The 23,023-nt window shown below is 44.3% G+C and overlaps 1 protein-coding gene across 3 annotated transcripts in view; it reads right to left on the reverse strand.

Moving 5' to 3' along the window:
• The window catches only part of LOC121826355 (NACHT, LRR and PYD domains-containing protein 1a-like), a 78,068-nt gene that overhangs the window by 20,957 nt on the left and 34,088 nt on the right, over window positions 1-23,023 (reverse strand). For all 3 annotated transcript variants that reach the window (XM_076542811.1, XM_076542810.1, XM_076542809.1), the window contains exons 4-7: window positions 19,059-20,721; window positions 13,449-13,619; window positions 12,564-12,734; window positions 10,024-10,113 (exon numbers count right to left, since the gene is read on the reverse strand). In XM_076542811.1, coding sequence (XP_076398926.1) covers window positions 10,024-10,113; window positions 12,564-12,734; window positions 13,449-13,619; window positions 19,059-20,721 — 2,095 coding nt within the window. The remainder of the gene's footprint in view (window positions 1-10,023; window positions 10,114-12,563; window positions 12,735-13,448; window positions 13,620-19,058; window positions 20,722-23,023) is intronic.

Here is a 23,023-nt window from a genome sequence, read left to right on the forward strand (position 1 = left end):
TTGGAGGAGAGGATGATGGGAAGGCAGGGGTAGGGGGAGCAGTAGGAGGTATTAGAAGGGGATCTGTGGTTGGTACGTAAAATGAATAAAAAAGTAAAAAAAATGTACATTATTTACAAGTAGCATTATAAAGATTGAACAGATTATATTTAGGAATATATATGTAGATAATTTTTTTTATTCATGTAACAATTAATGAGAAAAGAGGCCATTAATTTGAAAGAGAGCAAGGAGGGGTATATGGAAGGGTTTTTAGGGATGAAGAGGAAGGGATAAATGATGTAATTATAATTTCAAAAGAAAAAATGTCAAAAAGTATGTAATTGTAACAGTACATTTTTATTCTTGCTTTCTCCTTTTGTAATATTCCCGAGGCATAGTTTTGCAGATTTTTCTCTGTTGTAAAACCATTAAATGTTATAAAATTATTTCATATGCTCCAAAAATATTGTATTATTAGGGCAAGAAATATATTGAATTCATAGATTTATTTGAGTAAGAACTAAAATATATACAATAGTGAGTTTCACATTTATTGCTGAAAAAAATTTCACTTGTCTTTATTTTAACAAATGTTAAAATGTGATAATGTAGCTAGAGTTTTCCTGCCTGGCCCATAGTCAGGACAAATCTCTCTCACCTGCCAGTCCCACAGCCGCTCAGACCCAACCAAGTAAACACAGAGACTTATATTGCTTACAAACTGCATGGCCATGGCAGGCTTCTTCCTAACTGTTATTATATCTTAAATTAACCCATTTCTATAAATCTATACCTTGCCACATGGCTCGTGGCTTATCGGCATCTTCACATGCAGCTTGTCATGGTGGCGGCTGGCAGTGTCTCTGACTCAGCCTTCCTGTTCTTTCTTTTCTCCTCTCTGTTAGTCCTGCCTATACTTTCTGCCTAGCCACTAGCCAATCAGTATTTTATTTATTGACCAATCAGAGCAACACATTTGCCATACAGAACATCCCACAGCATGTTATGTAAGTGGAATATACATATTATATTCTACAGATACTAATATGTGGAATATTTTAATATTTTATGAATTTGTATGGTAAGGAGAATTGACTCAACAAGTCAAGGAAATTAATAAAAAAAAGGGGAGGGGGAGAAAGGAGAATCTGTGTGTAATACTGCATTCCTAAATGTGGTTAGATAATAAGCTGATTAACAAACCAAGGTGAAAGTAAAAGAAGTTAAGAATTTGTTAGTTTGAGGTTAGTGTGGGGCAGTACTTCCCTATCTTCAGGTGGGGTAAGCCCAGGGCACACTTGTTCCCTATCTATCTAAAGGCTGTGAATCAAACAAACTCAGACATATTGTAGTTCTATGTGTCAAGCTACAAGAATATGTTATAAGGAATCCAGCTGTGTATTAAAGCTATGCCTTAAACAGGCCAAGGGTTAGTCAAGTGGGAAGCCATCTAGCATGGACTATGTGGTGTTACACAGCTTAATATTCATTCAGCTGTGCCTTGTTATGAATTTCTTGTGCTCACATTGTCCATAGAATGTGTGTGTGCACTTCCTTCTCAGGCCAGTACTTGGATAAGGTTATGTAGGCAAAGCCAAGCAGGCAGTAGATGCATAGCTTTGTTTCTTGTGCAAATGAAGTTCAGACCATCCCCCCTGCCTTGAGGCCTAGTGGCTCTCCAGAGCAATTGACTGAGAACAAAAGAGGTTTTACATATAAAGGTGGAAGGTAGGGTGGAGCAACATTTCTGAGGATGCAGAGAACCACATGGCCAGGGGAAGAAGAGACAGGCATTTTGTGTAGAGGCAGACAGAAGGGCATGACCAGGGAGAAGGGAAGAACACAGAGGTTTTGTAGATAATAAGGCAGAACTCTTGTTGTTCATCAGAGCCAGGAGCAGAGAGCAAGTAGAGATGGAGGGCGAAGAAACAGAGGATGAAGATGAAGCTGGAAGCATAAGAGCTTAGTTGTTAGCAGGACTATGAGAGGGCAGTAAAAGAGGGGACAAAGAGGAACTGAGTGTCAGAACAGAGCTGAAGCTATGGAGACAGGACTTCACTTCAGAGAAATAAAGTAGACGGACAAAGAGTTTGGTGTATCTAGATTTATTCCTGCCCTGAATGCCTGGTGGAGCTGTAGCTGTATAGATAAAATTTTGTCTTAAGAGTAATAAAGCTAACAGACATAAGAGCATAGTGTATGTAGACTTTTTCTCTCAGATACCCCTCACCAGACATAGCGTCTTCCCTGTTTTGTGCCCAGATCGTGACCCCCAGAGAGACCACCAAAGACGAGCATGCCGGAATGCAAAAGCAAGGTTTAATTCTGGATATCCAAAAGCAATACAAGCCTAGGCAGGGACTTTGTCCAATACATCCAACGCAGTGGAGGCTGGAGGAAGCGCCCACCTGTCTGCAAGCTCAGTTTTTAAAGGGAAAAGTCACAAGGTTACATCATTTAGGGGTGCTAGTATGGATACAATTCTGATTGGCTTGCTTCTAGGGACTTCTAGAAATTACTTCTAAGGGAGTGGTTGCCCGCCACCATTTCTCATTGGCTGCCCTCAGGTGGAGGCATTTCTGTGGTCAGTTACCCTGGAAACCAGGGAGAGGACATTCCATAGTCTGGCAGGCATTACCTCGTGACTATCTTGTGACTCTGTACTTTTACACTTCCTGGTTTCTGGAATCTGAACTGACTGGTTTCAGTAACTAATGGCCTATTCCCAAAAGGAGAAATCTTAGGCCTTAATTTTAGGGTGAAAGCATTTTGGTCTTATTTCTAAGATGGCTCATTTTGGTCTCACACCTGGACTCTGGGCAATCCATAGTTCTATGTCCTTGGGTGTCTGAGAATGTCTCAGATGAGATACTTTTGCCTGGACACTTAACACTGACCAAGTGCCTGCCAATGAAGGTAATTGCCGGAAAGCAGACCTCTAAGTTTACATTGGAGAAAGGAACAAAAACCTGGTTGTGGGAAACAGATTTTGACTGTATGACTGTTTTCACACATAGCTGCGGAATGTTATCCAAATACCCCAAATGTATAGGGGAAGTTGTATCCAATAAATGATCAATCATACTGCTAGAAATTCTTGGGAAAAGAATCAGATGGGAAGGCTACAATAGTACATGAGAAATCCACTGCAGGAAACAGCTAATACATTCAAAAGGCAATATCACCAAGACATCTTACGTTTTGGCTTCAACCTTTACCAGAGCCCCTGGCTCTGATGGGTCAGCCTTGTCAGTGCCAACTGAGTTCCTACCTTATATTTCTGCATCTCACATCAAGACACTGTGTTATAGTGTGGAACCAAAATAAGACCAAAATGCTTTCACCCCAAAAACTAAGGCCTAAGATTTCTCCTTTTGGGAATAGGCCATTAGTTACTGAAACCAGTCAGTTCAGATTCCAGAAACCAGGAAGTGTAAAAGTATAGAGTCACAAGATAGTCACGAGGTAATGCCTGCCAGACTATGGAATGTCCTCTCCCTGGTTTCCAGGGTAACTGATCACAGAAATGCCTCCACCTGAGGGCAGCCAATGAGAAATGGTGGCGGGCAACCACTCCCTTAGAAGTAATTTCTAGAAGTCCCTAGAAGCGAGCCAATTAGAATTGTACCTGTACTAGCACCCCTAAATGATGTAACCTTGTGACTTTTCCCTTTAAAAACTGAGCTTGCAGACAGGTGGGCGCTTCCTCCAGCCTCCACTGCGTTGGATGTATTGGACGAAGTCCCTGCCTAGGCTTGTATTGCTTTTGGATATCCAGAATTAAACCTTGCTTTTGCATTCCGGCATGCTCGTCTTTGGTGGTCTCTCTGGGGGTCACGATCTGGGCACAACATTTGGGGGCTCTCTGGGATCCCCAGAGACCCCCCCCGCCGGGACCCCTAAGAGCTCCGGAGGTTCATCTGCACCGATCGGTAAGAGCGCTCCATTTTCTTGTCTTTGTTTTCCTTTTTCATTCTCTTATCCGAAGCCGGCGGTTGAATCTGACAGGCTCACCTTGGCGGACGCGCCTGTAAGGTGACCTGGAGGAGTTGGAAGACGTTCCAACCCCTCATCAGGACGCGGGGGTCCTCACAGGTCCCCCCGTCATAGGACGCCCGAGAGGGGTCCGTCTGTTAGGATGCCCGTGAGGGGTCCGTCTGTTTGGATCCATCTGGGGATCGGGAGATGCCCATGAGGGGTCCGTCTGTTTGGATCCATCTGGGGATCGGGAGACTCTGTTGAATTGTCCCTGTCCCATCTGTAGGTCTTTGGCATTATCGAGGCTCCCTCTCCGGACTCTCGTCTGCCTGGACCATCTGTAGGGCCCTTGTTCTTCCTTTTTGTCTGCCTATCTTGTTCGTCAGTGTTATTTGTTATACCTTCATAAATGTATAAATGTGTGAGAACTGTGGCCACATGTGTGAGTGTTTTATGCCTGAGCTTGTGTGTGCATTGGGATTTGTGGGCCGATTGCCAGCCGAAGGGATGGAGACCCCTTCGGTGGTTGAACTGGCACAGACTAACCTAACATTGCTTCCTTGCTCTCTCTGACCAGAGCACAGGCAGCAGGCAGCAGAAAGCTTGGGATGAGTCCAGCAGGCAGCGGCTGCACAGCTGCTACTTCGGGGGATCCAGGGTGCCGCTGAGAGGGCTAGGCGGCCCGTGAGCATCACGGGGCCTAGATGCAGCGGGTTCAGGGCCCCAGCTCACTCAAAAAGCTGTGGAGTAGAGACTTGGCTGCATGGGAACTAGGGATGGCTTTGTGCTAGAGCGGGCTGTGAGCACTGTGGGGCCCAGGTTCTGGCTGGGCTCCTGTGTGGACATGGGGCAGAGCTGGCAGGAGCCAGCAGGAGCCTCAAGGAGCTCAGTGTGGGGGCTGGTGGAGAACTAACTGCCCCTCCAGGGTCACAGCTGAAGAGTGGCCTACAGGTCTGTGGGCCCAGCCAGGGCGTGGAGTCATCTTTTGTGTCCATGGTGCACGCCTTCCTCGTTCTTTTCCATGCTGTTGGGTGGGGCTCCCAAGACCTGCCCTGGGGCTAAAACCTAATCAAGGTCTGGCTCCAAGAATGGAATGTCACCAACAGTTTGTCTGTGGTACAGTGCTGATGCAAAATGAGAGTTATTCTTGTTATGGTATGTGCATGTATTTCTGTTCTTGTTTAAAATATTGTAACTTTACAATATAATCTAGAGTACTGAGGGAAATCACAAGAAAGACTTTGGTAAGAGTTTCTGTTTTAAAGGAAAAGAAAAAGCGCAATTTGTCTGGAGTAAATGTCTGAGGGATCAAAGGAACGGACTGAGGGTATATGGAAGGTTGTAGAAGGTCAGAGGGGATGTGATGTAAACTGTTTGTTATGGTTTCTTATACCTGCAAATACTGAATTTAAAAGTTGATTCCGGTTGGTTTTCATCTTAAGAATGGCTAATGATTCTGAAAACTGCTTATGTGTGTATGTATACAGGCATGTGACTTGAAAATGTAAGCAAGCTTTAACTGTATATATGTATGTGTGTAACTTGGATCCAACTGTGTGTATGTGTGCAATGTGTGCAAGTAATTATTGTTTAGAAAAATGAGCTTTAAACAGCAACCACGTGGCTCCCTCCATCTTGGCTGGTGACCTCATGGGCAGCCATGTGGCTGGCAGCCATCTTTTACTAAGGTTATAAAGATCTACTCGGGTTAACACCTAATACTTATGTCTTTACCAAGTGTTCAACAGCAAGTTTCTAGAGAATTTAAATAGATGGCAACATATGTTTATTTGATTAATATTAAAGCTTTTATTCACAGGAATATACCTTGCTCTGGCAGCTAAACTTTGCAACATAAAGGAATCATAGGAAACAGCTGAGGTTTGCAAATGTATGGCAGGACTAGAGTTCCAAAAAGAGTCTAGTTGCAGTGGTAGAAGACATTTGAGAGATCTCAGTCTTTTAAGAACAGTTTTTGTAGTTAAAAACCAATGGCTTAAAAAAATGTTTGTTCTTACCCAAGGTACGTTCAGGCTTAAGAATGTTGTATAATGATATTTTGTTTTGGTTTCTTTACTGAACCTGTATTTGATGCTAGAAGAGCTTCAACTTAAAAGCATTGTTTTTAGGCTACTTTTGTAGATTGTTAGAGAACATAAATAATCAGTCATAAGTAATCAAGTTTTTTAATTGTGGTCAGGGTAAGTAAGTACTGATGTAAGTTTACTCATTTACTCAGTCTCTTGCATATGTTTTTAGGGTTGAGCTTGAAACAAGTAATCAGAAACAAAGTTTGTCTATTCAGATATACCTGGACAGCCCTCATACTTCAGAGATCTGCAGAATATGGCATTTAAATGTTGATCTAAAAGCTTACTATATCAGACAGGCTTCCAGATCCTAGCAGTGACCCAAGGTCTCCAGAGAAGATGACGTATGAGGCACCACAACGTCTCTGCCTGAAATATGACAACGCTGATCACAGGGCAAGATGCCCCAATGCAACGCCTGCCGCCAGGACCCAGCCCAGACTGTGGACAAGCAGTAGGACACTGGAATTGATTGCACCCTTTTGCGTGATCAAGGTCAGTCTTCCATGTCCCGATTCCACAGGAAAAATACTCTGCCTTATGGACCTGATGGTGGAAGAAGATTGATGCTGTTCTGACTTGTGCCTCCAACGCTATGGAGACCTGGGTAGGGATTGGTCCCTGTAATTTATAGGATTGGAAGCTTCTTGGTCTGCACTCAGATATAGTTTAACCTTCTCAGATCTCTGACAGTACTGATGGCTGGGCTAGCTCTAACTTTGTCAGCATGGCAGCATCAACCAGATCCTTCTACAAGGCTATAGCTTTCTTGTTAGCTCACTTTTAGGAAAATGTTCTAAGATATAAAAGTTTAAGTAAGTCATAAAGGTTCAGATATGAGTCCAAAATGAGATAAGTTTCAGATTACTCTCCTGTTCTATGGTTCAGAGCTTAACATTTAGGAGTCCTGATGAGCTGGTAGAGCAATGACTACTTACTGTTCAGTCACAAGCTCAATATTTTGGATTTGTTTTAGATGTCATCTAAATATGTATAAATGTAAACCTAAAAGTGCCTCTCACCAGGCCAAAAATCTCTGTCCAATTTATACCTGGCTTTCTGGACAGAAGGAAAATGCACAAGCTTTTAACCCAAATCTGTAGTTCTTGTTGGGACTCAAAGGCATGAGTCCACTTCTGCTGTTTTACAGACAATATGGATTTCAGTATAGATTGGTAATACTAATGTATCTAAAACTTATATGTCATTTTGTAAGTAGGCCTCAAAGGATCAAAAGAGTCATAAAAACCTAGACTTACTTCACAGAGGTCAAAAGGACCCCAGATAAGTATTCCTAAAGATGGTATTTTTCCTCTCTCCTGGTCTTGGGACTACTGATTTTCCCATTACTAAGGGTATGGACCTAAGGGTTCCAAATAAGTTCATAAATTTTAACTTCTGTTCCTAGTTTAAATTTGTCTCAACAGATTTCCATTTGACTGGCAGTCACCTCCAGGTTTCAGTTGCTGACTCCACTGCTCCAGATGACTGTGAGCTCCAAACTTGCTAAAAGCTGACGTGGACCAGCCCAGCTAACATGGTTCTTCCCTGTCTGTCCCTATGGGGTCAGGCAGCTATATGCTTCTGACAAATGCCCCCTTGCCCAGTCTTTGACTAGCTTTTCAGCCTTTTGGGGCCCCCTGACATCGGCGCCCCAATGCCAGCTCGAAGCAGTTCCAGAAGAGAATACATCACCCATATTCCCTGTTCAGAAAAGGCTGAAATGCTGGGTCAAAAGAAAACTCCCTGGCATAGAGACAAGATGGCTAACTATACATGGCCATTATTAGAGAGGGATACTTAGGAGCTAACTGTCCAAAACCCATGATTGGGTTCCATTAGGCACATGAGAAGGGGGAAATGTGGAACCAAAATAAGACCAAAATGCTTTCACCCCAAAAACTAAGGCCTAAGATTTCTCCTTTTGGGAATAGGCCATTAGTTACTGAAACCAGTCAGTTCAGATTCCAGAAACCAGGAAGTGTAAAAGTACAGAGTCACAAGATAGTCACGAGGTAATGCCTGCCAGACTATGGAATGTCCTCTCCCTGGTTTCCAGGGTAACTGATCACAGAAATGCCTCCACCTGAGGGCAGCCAATGAGAAATGGTGGCGGGCAACCACTCCCTTAGAAGTAATTTCTAGAAGTCCCTAGAAGCGAGCCAATTAGAATTGTACCTGTACTAGCACCCCTAAATGATGTAACCTTGTGACTTTTCCCTTTAAAAACTGAGCTTGCAGACAGGTGGGCGCTTCCTCCAGCCTCCACTGCGTTGGATGTATTGGACGAAGTCCCTGCCTAGGCTTGTATTGCTTTTGGATATCCAGAATTAAACCTTGCTTTTGCATTCCGGCATGCTCGTCTTTGGTGGTCTCTCTGGGGGTCACGATCTGGGCACAACAATAGCTGCACAAAATGACTAATAATCACTTATCCTGAATGCCAATCACCTAGACACTACCACTCAAATCTCTCTCCTTTCTGTTCTCTGCTCTCACCCTCCACAGACTCCACCCTGTTCCCAAGATGGAGCGAGCAGTGTCCTGAACCACTGCAGCATCCTCTGACAGGCATCCCTCTTCCTGATCTGGTCCCTTCTAGCACATTTTCTACATAGTAGCTGACCATAAAAAGTGGGTAGAGATGCACCTTCGTGGCTGAGGCATTGGATGCCTCTCATTTCCTCTGGGGAGAAACAGAAGATTCTTAGCATGGTTCATAGTTCTTGCTATGGACCCTGTCCCCCACCAGGCACTCCTATGTCACCCTTTCCTTCTAAAATCCAGATCAGTGGCTCTCAAATCACTGTGTCAAAATGTCACCTAGATGGCCTGCTAAATCAGAAAGCTCACTGAAGGAAGCTTCCCCACCTGAGATTATGAGTCTGCAGGGATGGAGTGGGTCCTGAGAACCTGTATTTCTGTTGAGCTCCCAGGTAATGGTGAGGCAGAGCAGATGGTCTCACACATGGTTTCCTGTCCCTCGATGGGGTTGCTCACTCTGCTTCCTTAGAACCTCTATGTCTGCCTGGAATTTTCTCCTTCTTGGCTCATCCCTATTTCTCATCTTTGAGAGTTCACCTCAGCTCACCTCAGCTTTCCATGAGGTCAGAAAGACCACCACTGCACTTATAGGTTTTCCAGGTATAATTATGTGGACTGGGGGAACAAGTATCTCCTCCCTGCTGGACTGAGGTCATGTCTGCCTTGTTTACTGATGTGCCCTCAGATCCCAAAATAGTGTATGAAGGAAGTAGGTCTCTAGGAATGTTTGTTCAATGAATGGCTGACCCTCCAAAGTCTTTAGTACCCCCCTCTGTTTCACACCATGTCATAGCAGCTAGGAACTTGAGAACAGATGGAATTTATGGTCACAAACTGAAACGTGCCAAAGTGGGAGAACATGGGGCTTCAGCACAGTCTCTGGAGTGAAGATGACTTTCCTGTCCGGCGGCTTCCCCTCAATCCTTTAATACAGTGTGTGTGTGTGTGTGTGTGTGTGTGTGTGTGTGTGTGTGTGTACATATGTATGTTGAGACAGTGATACACATCATGGTTTTTTTTCCCTAAGAATCTTTCTGTATGTGTCTTTCTCACCTCTGTGTGGTGACTACTTTCATTGTTCCAGTGGTCTGGGTTCCCTGGTGGTTACTATTTATTATCTATTATTATCACACTTGCTGTGCCAGAGGACTCACCACTAACTCAGCTTTTCTTTTATCTCAATTGGAGAAATTAAGAAGGCATGTTATATGACTCTATTTTTAAAGTTCATATAATCATAACACACACACACACACACACACACACACACACACACACACCTACTTTACCTTGATTGGTGTGGTTCCTGGTTTCTCTCTGGTTCCCTTTGTCTTTCCCATCACCTTAGGACCCTGTTCCCACCTCTCAGCTCTGGAGCAGCCACATAAGGCCTGGGTTGACCAGTAGGAGTTCTGTGCCTACCCCTTACCATGTGCTGGAGATGAGCAGCCGTGGATTTTTTGCCTCCAAGGTCCTGAGCTCCATTATCACCTGGTCACTGAGAGGGGCCTGGTCCAGCCTGCAAGCACAAGAGGGGGCTGTTTCTTCTGGGGTCCCCCACAGGATCATGAGGCCTCAGGGTCCAGGATCCTGGACCCTGTTGTCTGTAGATGGAGCTAGTGAGGAGCCTTATTAAGACTTATTCTGAGTCAAAACGAAGACAAAGGATGGAGCAGGCTAAGAAGAGGGAGGTATATCCATGACACAGTCTCAGTGGGCCTTGGTCAGGATGAGGACCTTTGGAACTTTCCAGAGCTGAAATGAGGGTCTTACCATTTATACCCCTCCCCCACAGGTCACTCATTGGAAACAGATTGTCTCAGGGAAGGGAACATGGCCATAGATGAGGGTATTCTTGTTGGCAAAGGGCCACATCAGCATTCCCAGTGGCTGGAGGTCATGGCCATATCCCCAAAGGTATTCTGGGCAGGTGTTCACAGTAAACACATAGTGCTGGATTGTGAGTATTCTCCTTGAGGGAAAGAGTCTTGGTACCATTCTCACCTCCCTCCCCCTTTCCTTTAGTGCTAAGGGGTAAAGTAAGCCTTGTCTTTACACAGCAGCCATAACCTGAGGTCTGCTGGTCCTATCCTTATGATCATCAAGTTCCAGGATTTCTGGGTATTAGGGTAGTGACCTTCTCTGGGTTTTCATATCCTCAGTCCATAACCATAGCTATACCACTACCATCTGCCTATTGCGAGGCACAGATAAAGCAGGAAGGGTAGCTTCCTGCACTCATCAGAGGCTGAGCCATGTCACATGCAGTAGACACCAGCTCTGAACAGGCTCTTCAGCCTGTGAGAAACAGTTATGGATTAAAGCAGGCTGGGGAACAAAGGTGCCAAGCATCTGGGCCAGTTTCAGCTCCCAGAGGGTGGAAAGAAAACTCTTCACTGCCCAACTGCTTTTGTGCATTTAAACCAGAGAGCTGGAGAGATGGCTCAGTGGTTAAGAGCACATACTGCTCTTCCAGAGGACCTGAGTTCAATTCCCAGAACCCACTTCAGGCAGCTCATATCTACCGGTAACTCCAGTTCTGGGAGATTTTGACTCCTCTGATCTCTGAGGGCACCTGCACTCACAAATACCAGTGATTCTCAACCTGTGGGTTATCACTTGTGTGTGTGCATGTCGAATGACCCTCTCATCAAGGTTGCCTAAGAGCCTTGGAAATATCAGATATTTACATTACAATTCATAACAGTAGCAAAATTATAGTTATGAAGCAGTGAAAAAATAATTCTATTGTTTTGGGTCAGTAAACCATGAGGAGCTATATTAAAGTGCCACAGCATTAGGAAGGTTGAGAACCACTGACATATACATATACAAAATTAACATAATAATAACAACAACAACAATAATAATAATAACAATAATTGAAGCAGAGGGCCTGACAGAGTGAAGTCCCATGACACAGGCCTGCTGGACTTCTGTTGGCTGGAAGAACCAGAAGACTCTGGGTACAGGGATCGGGAGCCTCTGTGGTTCTTTGAGCCCATGAAGGGCACTGGCCAGCCACCTCTGGGAAGTTCACTAGAAACTGGCTGTGGCCTGTGCTGGGGAGGTGGAGGCACAGGAGAGGGAGAAGCTGAGAGACGGCATGAAGGGGCTGAGTGGAGGACCAGGGTCTCCAGGGCTCTAGTTTGGAGGTTTCTGAGCTTGTGTGAAACTGTAGTTCAGGGGGAATGGCACCATTTCTGGTACAGAGGACTGTCTCAGGCTGCTGTAGTGAACCGGGTGACCCTCCAGGGCTCCTGCCTCTTTCTGTTCCAGAGCTTTCCCCAATCCTGCCTATGTCTGGGCCCTGGCCTCGGCTTGGGCCCAGCCAAGTCTTATTTCCCCTTCAGGCCTCAGAAAACTTTCCTGAGCCATTCAATAACATGGAATCTCTCACAGCATGACAATTCTCACAGTACTGTCGACTCCATGGCATTCAGCAGAGCTTGTCAGTACAGAGTCATGTGTTGGTATTTGATCTATGTCTGTCTCTTTCCACACAGGTTCAGGGGGACAGAGCCACGTGTGTTTGTGGTTGTATCCCTAGGGCTTGGACCAGTGATTGGCATACAGCAGGCCTGATATGAATGCATGCTCGGATTTATAAATGAACAAATGATTGATACACTATTTTGGAGTAAGGAAAACCTGGGAGTCTGTTAGAATAATAGCCCTGCTAATACATATGATTGCACAGTGCCCAGCTACCTACCTGATATCTTTGTTTCAAACATATGTACATTTTGTATTATTATAATCCATGAGGTGGGTATGACATTCCATTTAATAGATGAGGAAACTCCAATTTAGAGAAGACAGTGACTTGCAATGTCCCTTGACTTGCATAAGTGGCACAGCTGGATGACTATGTATTATCTGTCCCTTTCCTGTCTTATCATCTAGTAACACACTTGCATGTCCCTTCCCTTGCCTCCTACCCAGAGGGAATCTCGGGGCATTACTTACCACAGGATTCTGAGGTTGCAGTTAGGATTCCTGAGCCCCTCACACAGCAGCCTCACACCAAGGTCGCCCAGGTCATTCTGCTGTAGGTCTAGCTCAGCCAGGCTGGAACTGGCCCTGAACACTGAGGCCAGGTGTTTACAGTGTCCGGATGTGAGGCCACAGTTGACCAGCCTGCAATAGGATATGCTCACCATCAGCCTCTCCAGGGCTCACAGCTCTTGGGAACTTACCTCAGGTCTCCCTTTGTGAGCCCTGGCATGCTGTGCTAACAGTTTCTAGCCTTGGTGTATAATTCCATGCTTCCCACAGCTGAGCTGCAGGAGCAATGACTACAGGTTGGGGACCACTGCTCTGCTGTGGCTGACCATGGCAGAGCTCCACAAGGCCCAGGACAGCTCCCTGGTATATTTCAAGAGCCATCTGAAGTGAAATTCCCCAGCCATAGAATAGGGCATGATCTCACTTGTCATGTGAAATCTTAATAAAGATGGAATCCATAGAAACAGAGTAGAAGGCTGGTAACAAGGGCAGAGAGCAGGAGGGAATGGGGAGATGCCCTTCTCTGGGCCTGAGGTTTTCTTCCCCTCTGTTTTACTTCGTCTCTGCTTTCTTCAGCTCTCCTAGCCCCTTTCTCAGGAAATTTACTTCACTGGTGGCATCATGGGCCTGTTGGTAGTGGGATTCCTTGCTGAATGTCAGTCTCTAATGATCCCCAAGAACAGAATCCCATTTGTTTATCATGGCAAATCTGGCATCTGTCACAAGTATGGTTAAAAAAGTTTGGTGAATACTTGATGAATGCCAGTCCTCACCCTAGACTTAGGTTTTGCGTTTGGTCTACATTCCATCAATCTCTGGTCAGGGGAGAAGCAAGGCCAGACTCACCACAATGTCTTCAGGTGACATTCAGGGCGTCTCAGTGTCTTACAAAGTTTCTGAAGTGCAGTATGGCTCATTGGATTTCCACTTAGGTCCAGCTCCTCCAGGCTTCCTGTGAACTCAAGAGTGGAGAAGAGAATCTTCCAACTGGTATCTGTGATAGGGTTCCACCTGGACCTGAAGGAGAGAGATATGGGGCAGGAGATAATGAGGGATTTAACTTGTGTGTTCATGGTCTGAGGTACACATCCCCACACATCACATTAGGTTTCTGTTATCCTGAGCACCAGGCCTCAATATGCCATCTCCAGGATTCACCAGCTTCTACATGCTCCTTTGCTCCAACATCTGGTACCTCTCCTCTGGGTGGTTCCTCATCTACATCCTTATCATAGCATGTTGTGTTCTCATTTTGTATGTCTGTTTCTGTCTGGTCTAGGTGTCTCACAGGGTGTGAACTGGTAGTTGGTATCTTTTCTTTTTAATCTGGAATGCCCAGCACAAGCCTGGCACAAAGGAGGACCTTGGTAACTCAAACATCTTCTTCCTTTTGATGTGAATGTACCTGCTTTCCTTTGGAACAGAATTGTAGAGTCTCATGAAGGAAAATGGAAAGAGGAGGTGGGAAGACAGTTCAGCAGTGGTGGCTGAACATGACTATGATGGGATGTTGAGCATGATTATAAATACTACAGATGTGCTGGTTTACATGGTCCCTATATTGCTGTGGGATAATCCTCCTGTACTTTTGTAAAGATTTGTCACTTGAAATGGTCTAATAAGACTCTCTTTGGCCAGTAGCCAGGCAGGAAGTATAGGCAGGGTGACAAAACTAAGAATGCTAGGAAGAAAAAGGTGGTGTCAAGTGTTGCCAGCCAGATGCAGAGGAAGCTATATGATAATGTCATATTGAGAAAAGGGAGCAAGCCACATGGTTAAACATAGATAAGAATTATGAGTTAATTTAAGTGTAAGAGCTAGTTAGTAATAAGCCTGAGCTACTGCCTGAGCATTTATAAGTAATAATAAGCTTCTGTGCAGTTATTCAGGAACTGGATGGTTGGAGAGAACCATCAGTTTACAAATGGCACCCAATGTGGGGCAAGAATTTCCACAAAAACCTAAGAAAGCATTAAAAGGGATTGTAAACACACAAAAGTGGAGTTAAACTTGACTTCTTGGTAACCATTTTTTTCTTGGATGGGCTCTGTTTGCTAGCAGCAAGCAGAGGTGTAGCTCCTGACTCAATGCTAGTGGCAAAAACCATGTGGCTCTTTTAAGAGGCCCTGGTACCAAACACTTAAATGGGGTTTATGAGCAGCAGTTGCATGCTACTTGGTGGCAGCATGGATCTAGAAACTCCCCAGAGTTGGTGTGATATATGTGGCTCCTGCCAGTACCTCTGCCATGAAGTTAAGCTCTCACAGACCATGGAACTGGGTGGAGCCAGGTGCCAAAGCCACCACTTTAGTCCTAGCCACACCTCCTTAGCAGTTTAAAGACTTACATGTTCAAAAAAAGATAGAGATATGCAATAAAGACTGATTCAGACAAAAACAATCTTCTAAATTGTTTACAATGTGTTTAAAAACACACATAGGCTTGGGAGAGTAAAGAGAAGGTATAGACAATCACAAAAAAGAAATATATAGTTTTAAAATAAAAAGTCCTTAAATAAGGAGTAAAGTAATTTTAAAAAACCACATAAAGATGGAAAATACACAGAGAGTCTGGATATTGTATGCTATTGTGTTGTCTTTGAGTTTTTTGACTGCTGAGGAGGGAGCCATAGCTGCTAAGGGATATTTGATTATATATTTTGCTGGATTAATCCAACCTATATATTTTGAAAATGTCTTAACCTCACAATTTAAGTCAAAAGCTATGTTACTTTGGAGAAGAGGTTATGCTTTTATTTCCACAGGAAATGAAAGGTTCTGGATTCATTCTGGGTTAAGAGAAATCAGGTTTGATTGATGAAGACCACCTAAAATCCTGACTATATAAATATATATAGCCATAAAAATATAAACCTAGAAGAACCACAAGATATGTGATGTATATTTTACCTGCCCAAACACATAACAAAAAAACTATCTTTGGATGAAGTGTGTATAATACACAATCTATACTTGTATTAATGCAGATATGTATGTCACCTTTAAAAGTTTATATATTTTCAGAATAAGGAGGCCAGACACCAATGAAAACAGATGGCCCAGGTGATCCAGAATCCAGAACAAGGCTTCAAGGCTGCTGACTGAGGTGATCCAGCCTCAGAGACTACTCCAGGCAAGACTTAATCATTATCCTGAATTTTCTAGGGTCTCCCAAAGATTACCAGTACCCTCAGTCAGTAGGTAGTAGTCTAGAGAACTATCCTCACATTCCCCAAAATAAATTATGTATATTTGTCATTGTTTAGGGGGGTTTGTTACAAGTTGTAATGGATAATGGTCAGAAAAAAGCTAAACAAATGAGATTAGATTCAGGGATCATGTTCTGAAAAGAAAAGGGGGGGATATGGAAATGATAGGATAAAAGGTTAAATTATTGGATCTACTTTAATCCCCAAAATAACTATTAATCTTATATATTTTACATTGGTATAGATTTTGGTTTATTATTACAAATTTAAAGTTAATTTGTTATATTGTATGTATATTTATACTCTTGTTTAAGGTATTATGTTTATGTAGCTCATTTAAAATTATAATATATAATTAAGAAATTGTGGGAGCCAGTTCTCAAGTTCCTCGTGGCTTTACCCAGCAGGTTCGCATAGAGGATGATCAGGACCACCGGCCTGAGTGCAGGTGTCTGAGATGGTCTGCACTTGGCTGTGCTGGGGGAGGAGGTCTTTTGCTCCACCACTTGGCATCTCTATAAAAACCCTGGGGCAGAGACAGTCGGGGCCTGTTGGAATAGGTTCCAGGCCCTCTCGAGGCTATCCTTTATTTTCTATCTGTTTATCTCTGCAAGATTCTCCACTATAAATCCTTCTATCTAATATTTTCTGTTGCTCGCACTCAAGAAAACTCTGGGAAGCTGTGGGGGTGGTGGGTAAACACCCCACAAGAAATACAGATTAATAGTCATCTATAATAGCAAATTTATAGTCATGTTAGGTATGTTTTCAAGGTCATACAGAGATATATTTCAAATAGATAGGCAATCTTCAAATACTTTAAACACCTACAGAATATGGCATTTAAAATGTTTTAGGAATTTAGACTTTTCTCAACATCTGTTCCTGTCAGTATCAGTTACTTCAAAGAGGATGATGGGCATTGAAGAAACTCCCTATGGAGTGGTAGTGAATTCCTTTAATGCAAAACAACAAAAAACAAAAAACAAAAAACAAAACAAAAACCCAACAAAAACTAAACAAACAAAAACCAAGTATACAAAGACAGGAAAAGGTTGAGTTCTAGGCAGCCTAAGCTACAAACCTGAAGGGGCTGGGAACAGCTCCATGCCTGGCCTAAGCAACATTCTGTCCCAAACACTATAAACAAAACAAAATAACAAACTCAAAACAAACAAACAAACAAACAAACAAACAAACAAACAAACAAACCCACTACTCCAAAAACACAAATGAAAAGTGACCAACTTTAACTATAACAAAAAGTATAGGATATTTACTTCCTATTTTACAAAAACCAAAGAAATGTCAAGAAAACCAAATACTAAACATTGAAGGATAGTGTTTTTTTTTTAAAAGGCTTTATTTATTTTTTACTTTATATGTGCATTTGTATTCCTGCTTGTCTGTGTGTACTATATGCATGCAGAAGCCTGCAGAGGATAGAATCAGGTACTTGGATCCTCTGGGACTGGAGTGGTTGTGAGCCATCTGATGTGGGTGCTGGGAATGGATCCACATTCTCTATAGGACCAGCAAGTGGTCTTAACTATGGAACCACTCCCCCAGTCCTCAAAAGATGACAGTTTTGTTGCATGTTAGTATTTGTATTGACTGAAAGTGGAACTTCAGAATATATTATTCAAAAATCAAGAGGTGCCATTAGGAGTCCCACAGAGAAAATTGTTCACCTTGCCATCTTTGATACCTTAATTCCCTGGGCTGGTCCTCTCCGTTCCCTTGGCTTTGGCCAGTCTCCACCTCTGAAGTCTTTTCCTTGTGAGCAATGGCCTCCTGCTTGTCTCCCTGCCTTGTCTGGCTGTCTTTTCCTCTCAAATTCACTTTCTCACTTGTGGTTGAAGCCTACAATATTTTGAGACAGCACCACACTATGTAGCCCAAGCTAGACTGGGACTTCTGACCTTTCCTCAGCCTTCTGAGTTTGGGATGACAAGTATGCATGACCAAGCTCAGCTATCCCGGTTCTTAATGCTGTCCTCTCTGAGAAATGGAATTCTGGAGGATACTAATTTTTATTATTTTGATAACTGGTATATCCTCACTATTCTACAAGTATGTTTTTAATTAGGTCATCCCAGTCATTGAAAATGAGTCACTGAGACAACTTCCCATATGTGTGTAACACAGTTTGATCACATCTGTGCTGTCTGACCTGTTTTCTTTCCTCTCCCCATTCTGTTCTCTAACAGGTGCTTCGCTACTTTTAAGTCATTTACTTTTCACGTGGGCTTTTGTTGTGTTGTTCAGATTGTTGTCACAGTCCTGAACTCAAGGAACCTCCCTGCTTTAGCCTCCTGAATGATGGGATTCCAAAGTTACGCCAGCAAGTCCACCTCAGCTTATCTGGGGAAAAGCTTCAATGTGTAAAAGCAGAAGACTCAAAGAAAAACATTTCTTCCTCTGGGAATGTCTCCCTTTCTGGTCCACTTGAGTGAACATTTTCTTCCTCGATACCTGGTGGGTGCCTGATCATTGCATGATCCACACCCTATGTAATTAGTGTACTTGACTGCCTTAGCTCCAATTTTTGAGGTCCTATTGGCAGCAACTGTATTTTTCCTCCTGTAATTGACTGGTAGGGCCTGCCATAAAATGAGTATTTAATGAGTATTTATGGCATAATGATCTAAAAGGGAGACAGACACATTCTGGTACTGAGTCATCACTATAGCACAATGAAAGGGAAAATTCTATCTTGCTGCTGGGATTGGCAATAAGTTAAGAAGCCTTTAGGCTGAGTACCAAGTCCTTGCTGCCTTCATTGACACACACAAGGAAGTCATCTGGGCAGGGAAGACATAGGGACTCTCACATATATGCATTCTGAAATGATGATAGGAAGACCTCAGTGGGAAGGTCACTGTCATGGAGATACAGGATTGTGCCTGCAGGGGCAGAATGTGCAGTCTTGCACGGAGAAAGCACGTTAAGAGAGGGTCAGTAATTGTGGGCCCTTTGAACTGTGTGAAGGGTGAAGATGATTTGAATCAGAAAAGGTGGGTGGTCCTCACTGGGGCATAGGGAGAGATAAAAGCTAATAGCCCCATCACATAGTCAGGCATATAGAGGCAAATAGGTGGTCAGATTCAGCAGTTAAATGTCACTGGTGACCTGTATCCTGTTGCCCTGGAACCAGCTAAGAGTCCTGCTGGTGCTCAGAACATGTGTGCTCATGGGATCCACAGGGAACCTGGAGAGAGGTCTGGAGAGAGGATCTGGATACTCACAGAACCATCCTAGGGGCCATCAGCATTGGTCCCTGCTGTCCACAACCATCCAGCTGAAGCCTCTTCACATGGCAGCAGAACTTAATGCAGAAAGTGACCACCATGAGTTCTACATCTGTCTGGATCACCAGGTGCTTCACGTTTGTCTGAAACACTGGGTGCATCATATCTTTCAGGTCACAAACCTGTTTTTTTTGAAGATTGTCCATCACCTGTGTCAGGAGCTCTTCATTCTGAATCTCATACAAACAATGAAACAACCCCAGAGAATAGAGATGTTGGTGCCGGGGCAAGGCCCTGGCTTTATCCAGCATTTCCCATAGGGTGTTCAGAGACAAGTGAGTGGTGAAGATCTTCTCCATCTCATTCACTCCTTGTTCACTCAAAAGGCCAAATAGGAAGCGTATGGTGGGTGCCTCAAACAGGTCTTGCCTTCCGTACACTTCTACTAGTGTTTCCACAACACTGTAGTTTTCTATATCACCACATTTCTCCTCATTATTCCCCAGGATGCAGAACATTGCTGCAAAGAACTCCTGGAGACACAAGTGGGCAAAGCTGTAGCTCAGAGACCTGGGCTGCTTTTGAAGGACACCCATCTTCAGGAAAAGGGCAATGACATCCTCAGATAACCCTTGATTCTGGAGATCTCTCTCACAGAACAGGGTCCTTCTTCTCCAGATCCCCTCAGCAGCCAGTGAGCAGAGCCCTCTGAGCTGGGTTCCCAGGGCATACTCTGGGAGAGTCTGGGAAAGATATTTCAGGCAGAGAGCTGTGGTGGTCTCTGAGGTCAGTGAGAGGTCTCTCCCCTGCTCCATCTGCTGCTTCAGGCAAGTGCAGACCAGCCAGGATACCCAGGGCACCAGACACAGTGTTGAGAGCACTGGGTTTGAGTCAACCAAGCTAAAAGCTGTAATTGCTTCTCTTTGCTTTGTGAAATAGTTGTTGAAATATTCCTTGCATCTTGACTCATCAAAGCCCAGGACTTCTACCCAACGTGGCTGCCCCAAGGAAGGAATGAACTTCTGTAGATCTGTGGTCCGAGCTGTGAGCAGCAAGGAAGCCCCAGGCAGGATGGATTTCCCCAGCAAACTGCCCAGGAGTCTGTGCACAGGCTGTGGGTGGTTCCAGTGCAGACAGAGCTCAGGATTCTGCTCCTCCAAGACCCATGCTGGCTCATCTATACCATCCAGGATGAAGAGCAGCTTCTCAGGGTGAGATAGGATCTTCCTGATGGGAGCTGCAGGCACAGTCTGGTCTTTTGCTATGAGCTCAGCCAGACTCAGTTTCTTACACTGGGCCAACTCTCTGCAGCTGAAGTAGAAGACATGTTGGAAGCGATCCCTGTAGAGCTGGCCTTCTCCCCATTCTCTCCTCACCTGCCTGGCCAGCATTGACTTCCCAATCCCAGCAGCGCCCTCTAATATTACTAACTGGGCCTCTTCCTGGGCATCTGGCTTTGGGCAAAATAAGTCTTGGATCTCAATCAGATGCCCTCTCTCTTCTGCTACACATTCATGCCAGCTTTCCCTGACCAAAGTCCTCCAGCCTCTTGGGCAAGATTTTCGTAGGAGTAGTAGCTGTGTGAAATTTTGGAGAAAACCCCTTGTTTCCCAGGTCTGTGTGCAGTGAAGATTCTCTCCTTCTTGGTTATGATATATTTCTGGAATGATTTCAAAATAAGGGAGAGAAAGATGGAGCATAAGTGTACACAGTAGAGTTGTTTGTTCTTTTTTTTTATTTTTATTTTTTGATTTTTCTAGACAGGGTTTCTCTGTGTAGCTTTGTGCCTTTCCTGGGACTCACTTGGTAGCCCAGGCTGGCCTCGAACTCACAGAGATCCGCCTGCCTCTGCCTCCCGAGTGCTGGGATTAAAGGTGTGCGCCACCACCGCCCGGTCGAGTTGTTTGTTCTTTCATCCTTTCTTTATTCTTTCTTTCCTTTCTTTAACATGTGGACAAGCTTAGGCATCTGTCTAAGCTGTACAACAGATTGGCTGTGGGATCTGGGATATTCTGAATGGTGCAGTGCAAAGAGCTTGAGCTTTAGAGAGTAGAAGATTCTAGTTCAAGTCTTCACTTGACCTATAATAATGCTGTATGGCCTTCATCCACACACCAGATGTTTATCAATGTCTTACTCTATGTCAGTCCTGCTCTTGGGGCTGAGACTACAGAGTGAGTTCACAGACACAACTGTCCTCACTCAGTCTATGTGATGATCCAGTAACTTTCCCATCTGTGGTCTCTACTGCAGGAGGCCATGGACTACTGGGGCAGATTACAGACAGTGGAATCAATGTCTGCTCCTGACAGATCCCATTGACCCCCCCCACCATTGCAGTCCTGACAATATCATTCTGTAAGTCCTGACATTCTTGGTCTGATGGCATGGCCTTGGTATGCCTTAGATTTTATGTTTCAGGACATGGACTTGTCCCTGTTTCCAGGACTGGAAACTCCAGGCTTGTTTTGGACTGCCTTCCATTGGCAACAACAAGTCTTGTTTGTGGCTACTATTTGGATGTCTTTTGTCCTCATTAAAACTTATATAGAAATTCAGTTGCCAATGCCACAGTAAGAGGACAATGGTCTAGTGTGAGTATGTGGTGTCACGGAAGAAGGCCCCTTATTAATTTATCAATACTTGTCTTCTAGGAATGGGCAAGCTGTTGTAGGAAGGGGTTCCTTTTCTCTCCTGTAGGCACTTGCTTGCCTATGTACTTTTTTTTTTCTTCTTAAGCTGAGCAGTCTCTACTTGGACTTCCAGACTCCAGAACTGTAATTTAATATACATGTTCTAAACAAAGAAACAAACAGCAAAAACCCAAACCACTGAGCAACAAAACATTAATCTAATTAATCTTTATCAATAAAAAAACTAGGGATCAAATATTGGGGTAAGAACCTGAAACATCCTTTGCTCCTCCTCCTCCCATCTCAGCCCCAGTAGCCGGCCAGAAGGTAAGAGTCCTTCAGGAAGATCACTCCACCACCCCCACCACCCATTAGACCCTGTAACCTACAAACCTGCTTCATTGCCCAGACCCACGGAACCCATCATCCTCCTCTGGCCAACCCTACACCACAAAATCAGCAGCCCCTAGAGGCACAAGCACCACCTGCACCATTTGGAACAAGCAGTGAGTGACTGACTGGTTTCTCAGCTAAACTGCCCCAATCCTTAGTCCCTAAGTGCCAGGACACATCCCCTCCCCCTCCCACCTTAGGCCCCACAGCAGGCCAGCAGGTAAGAATCCTGCAGGCAGGCTGTTCCACCACTGCAGCCACCCATTGGTCCCTGTAATCTACACAACCCAGTCAACTGCCGAAACTCACCGAAACCATCATCCTCCCCCGGCCAATAATCCCATGCAAAATCAGCATCCTCTAGAGGCATAAGCACCACTGCACCAAACACCAGCTGCACCACGTGGAAGAAGAGCAGCCTCCCTATGATCCGCCCTCTCCAGCAACACCAGCAGATCCTATAGGCACAAGCGCCACCTAAACCAGTTGGAAGAACAAGCACAGGCAAAACCTATACCAGTTGGAAGAACAGACACCACAGGCACAGGCACAACCCACACAAGTTGGAAGACTAGACCCCATCGGCACAAGTAAAGCCCACACCAGCCAGAAGAACTGCATGACATGCTAGATCTGGGTGCCCAAACACTCACAAACCTCAGTTGAGACAACCCTACCTGACCTGACAAGCAGCTGATGGTTCGCCAGAACCAAAAGGCCAAAAGACAATAATGGAAACAGACCATAAAGGAACAAAAGACCCATCCAACAAAGACATTATAAGAATCAACACCTGTTACTATAATTATCCCCAAACCAGATGGGTAGATGGCAGTGTAAAAATACATTCAACAACATAAAGAGCAATATGGCACCACCAGAACCCAATAATTCTTCAACAGCAAGACCTGAACATCCCAAACCAGATGAAGCAGT

This window comes from Peromyscus maniculatus, chromosome 8 (genome assembly GCF_049852395.1).
Source record: "Peromyscus maniculatus bairdii isolate BWxNUB_F1_BW_parent chromosome 8, HU_Pman_BW_mat_3.1, whole genome shotgun sequence".
Lineage (NCBI taxonomy): Eukaryota > Metazoa > Chordata > Mammalia > Rodentia > Cricetidae > Peromyscus > Peromyscus maniculatus.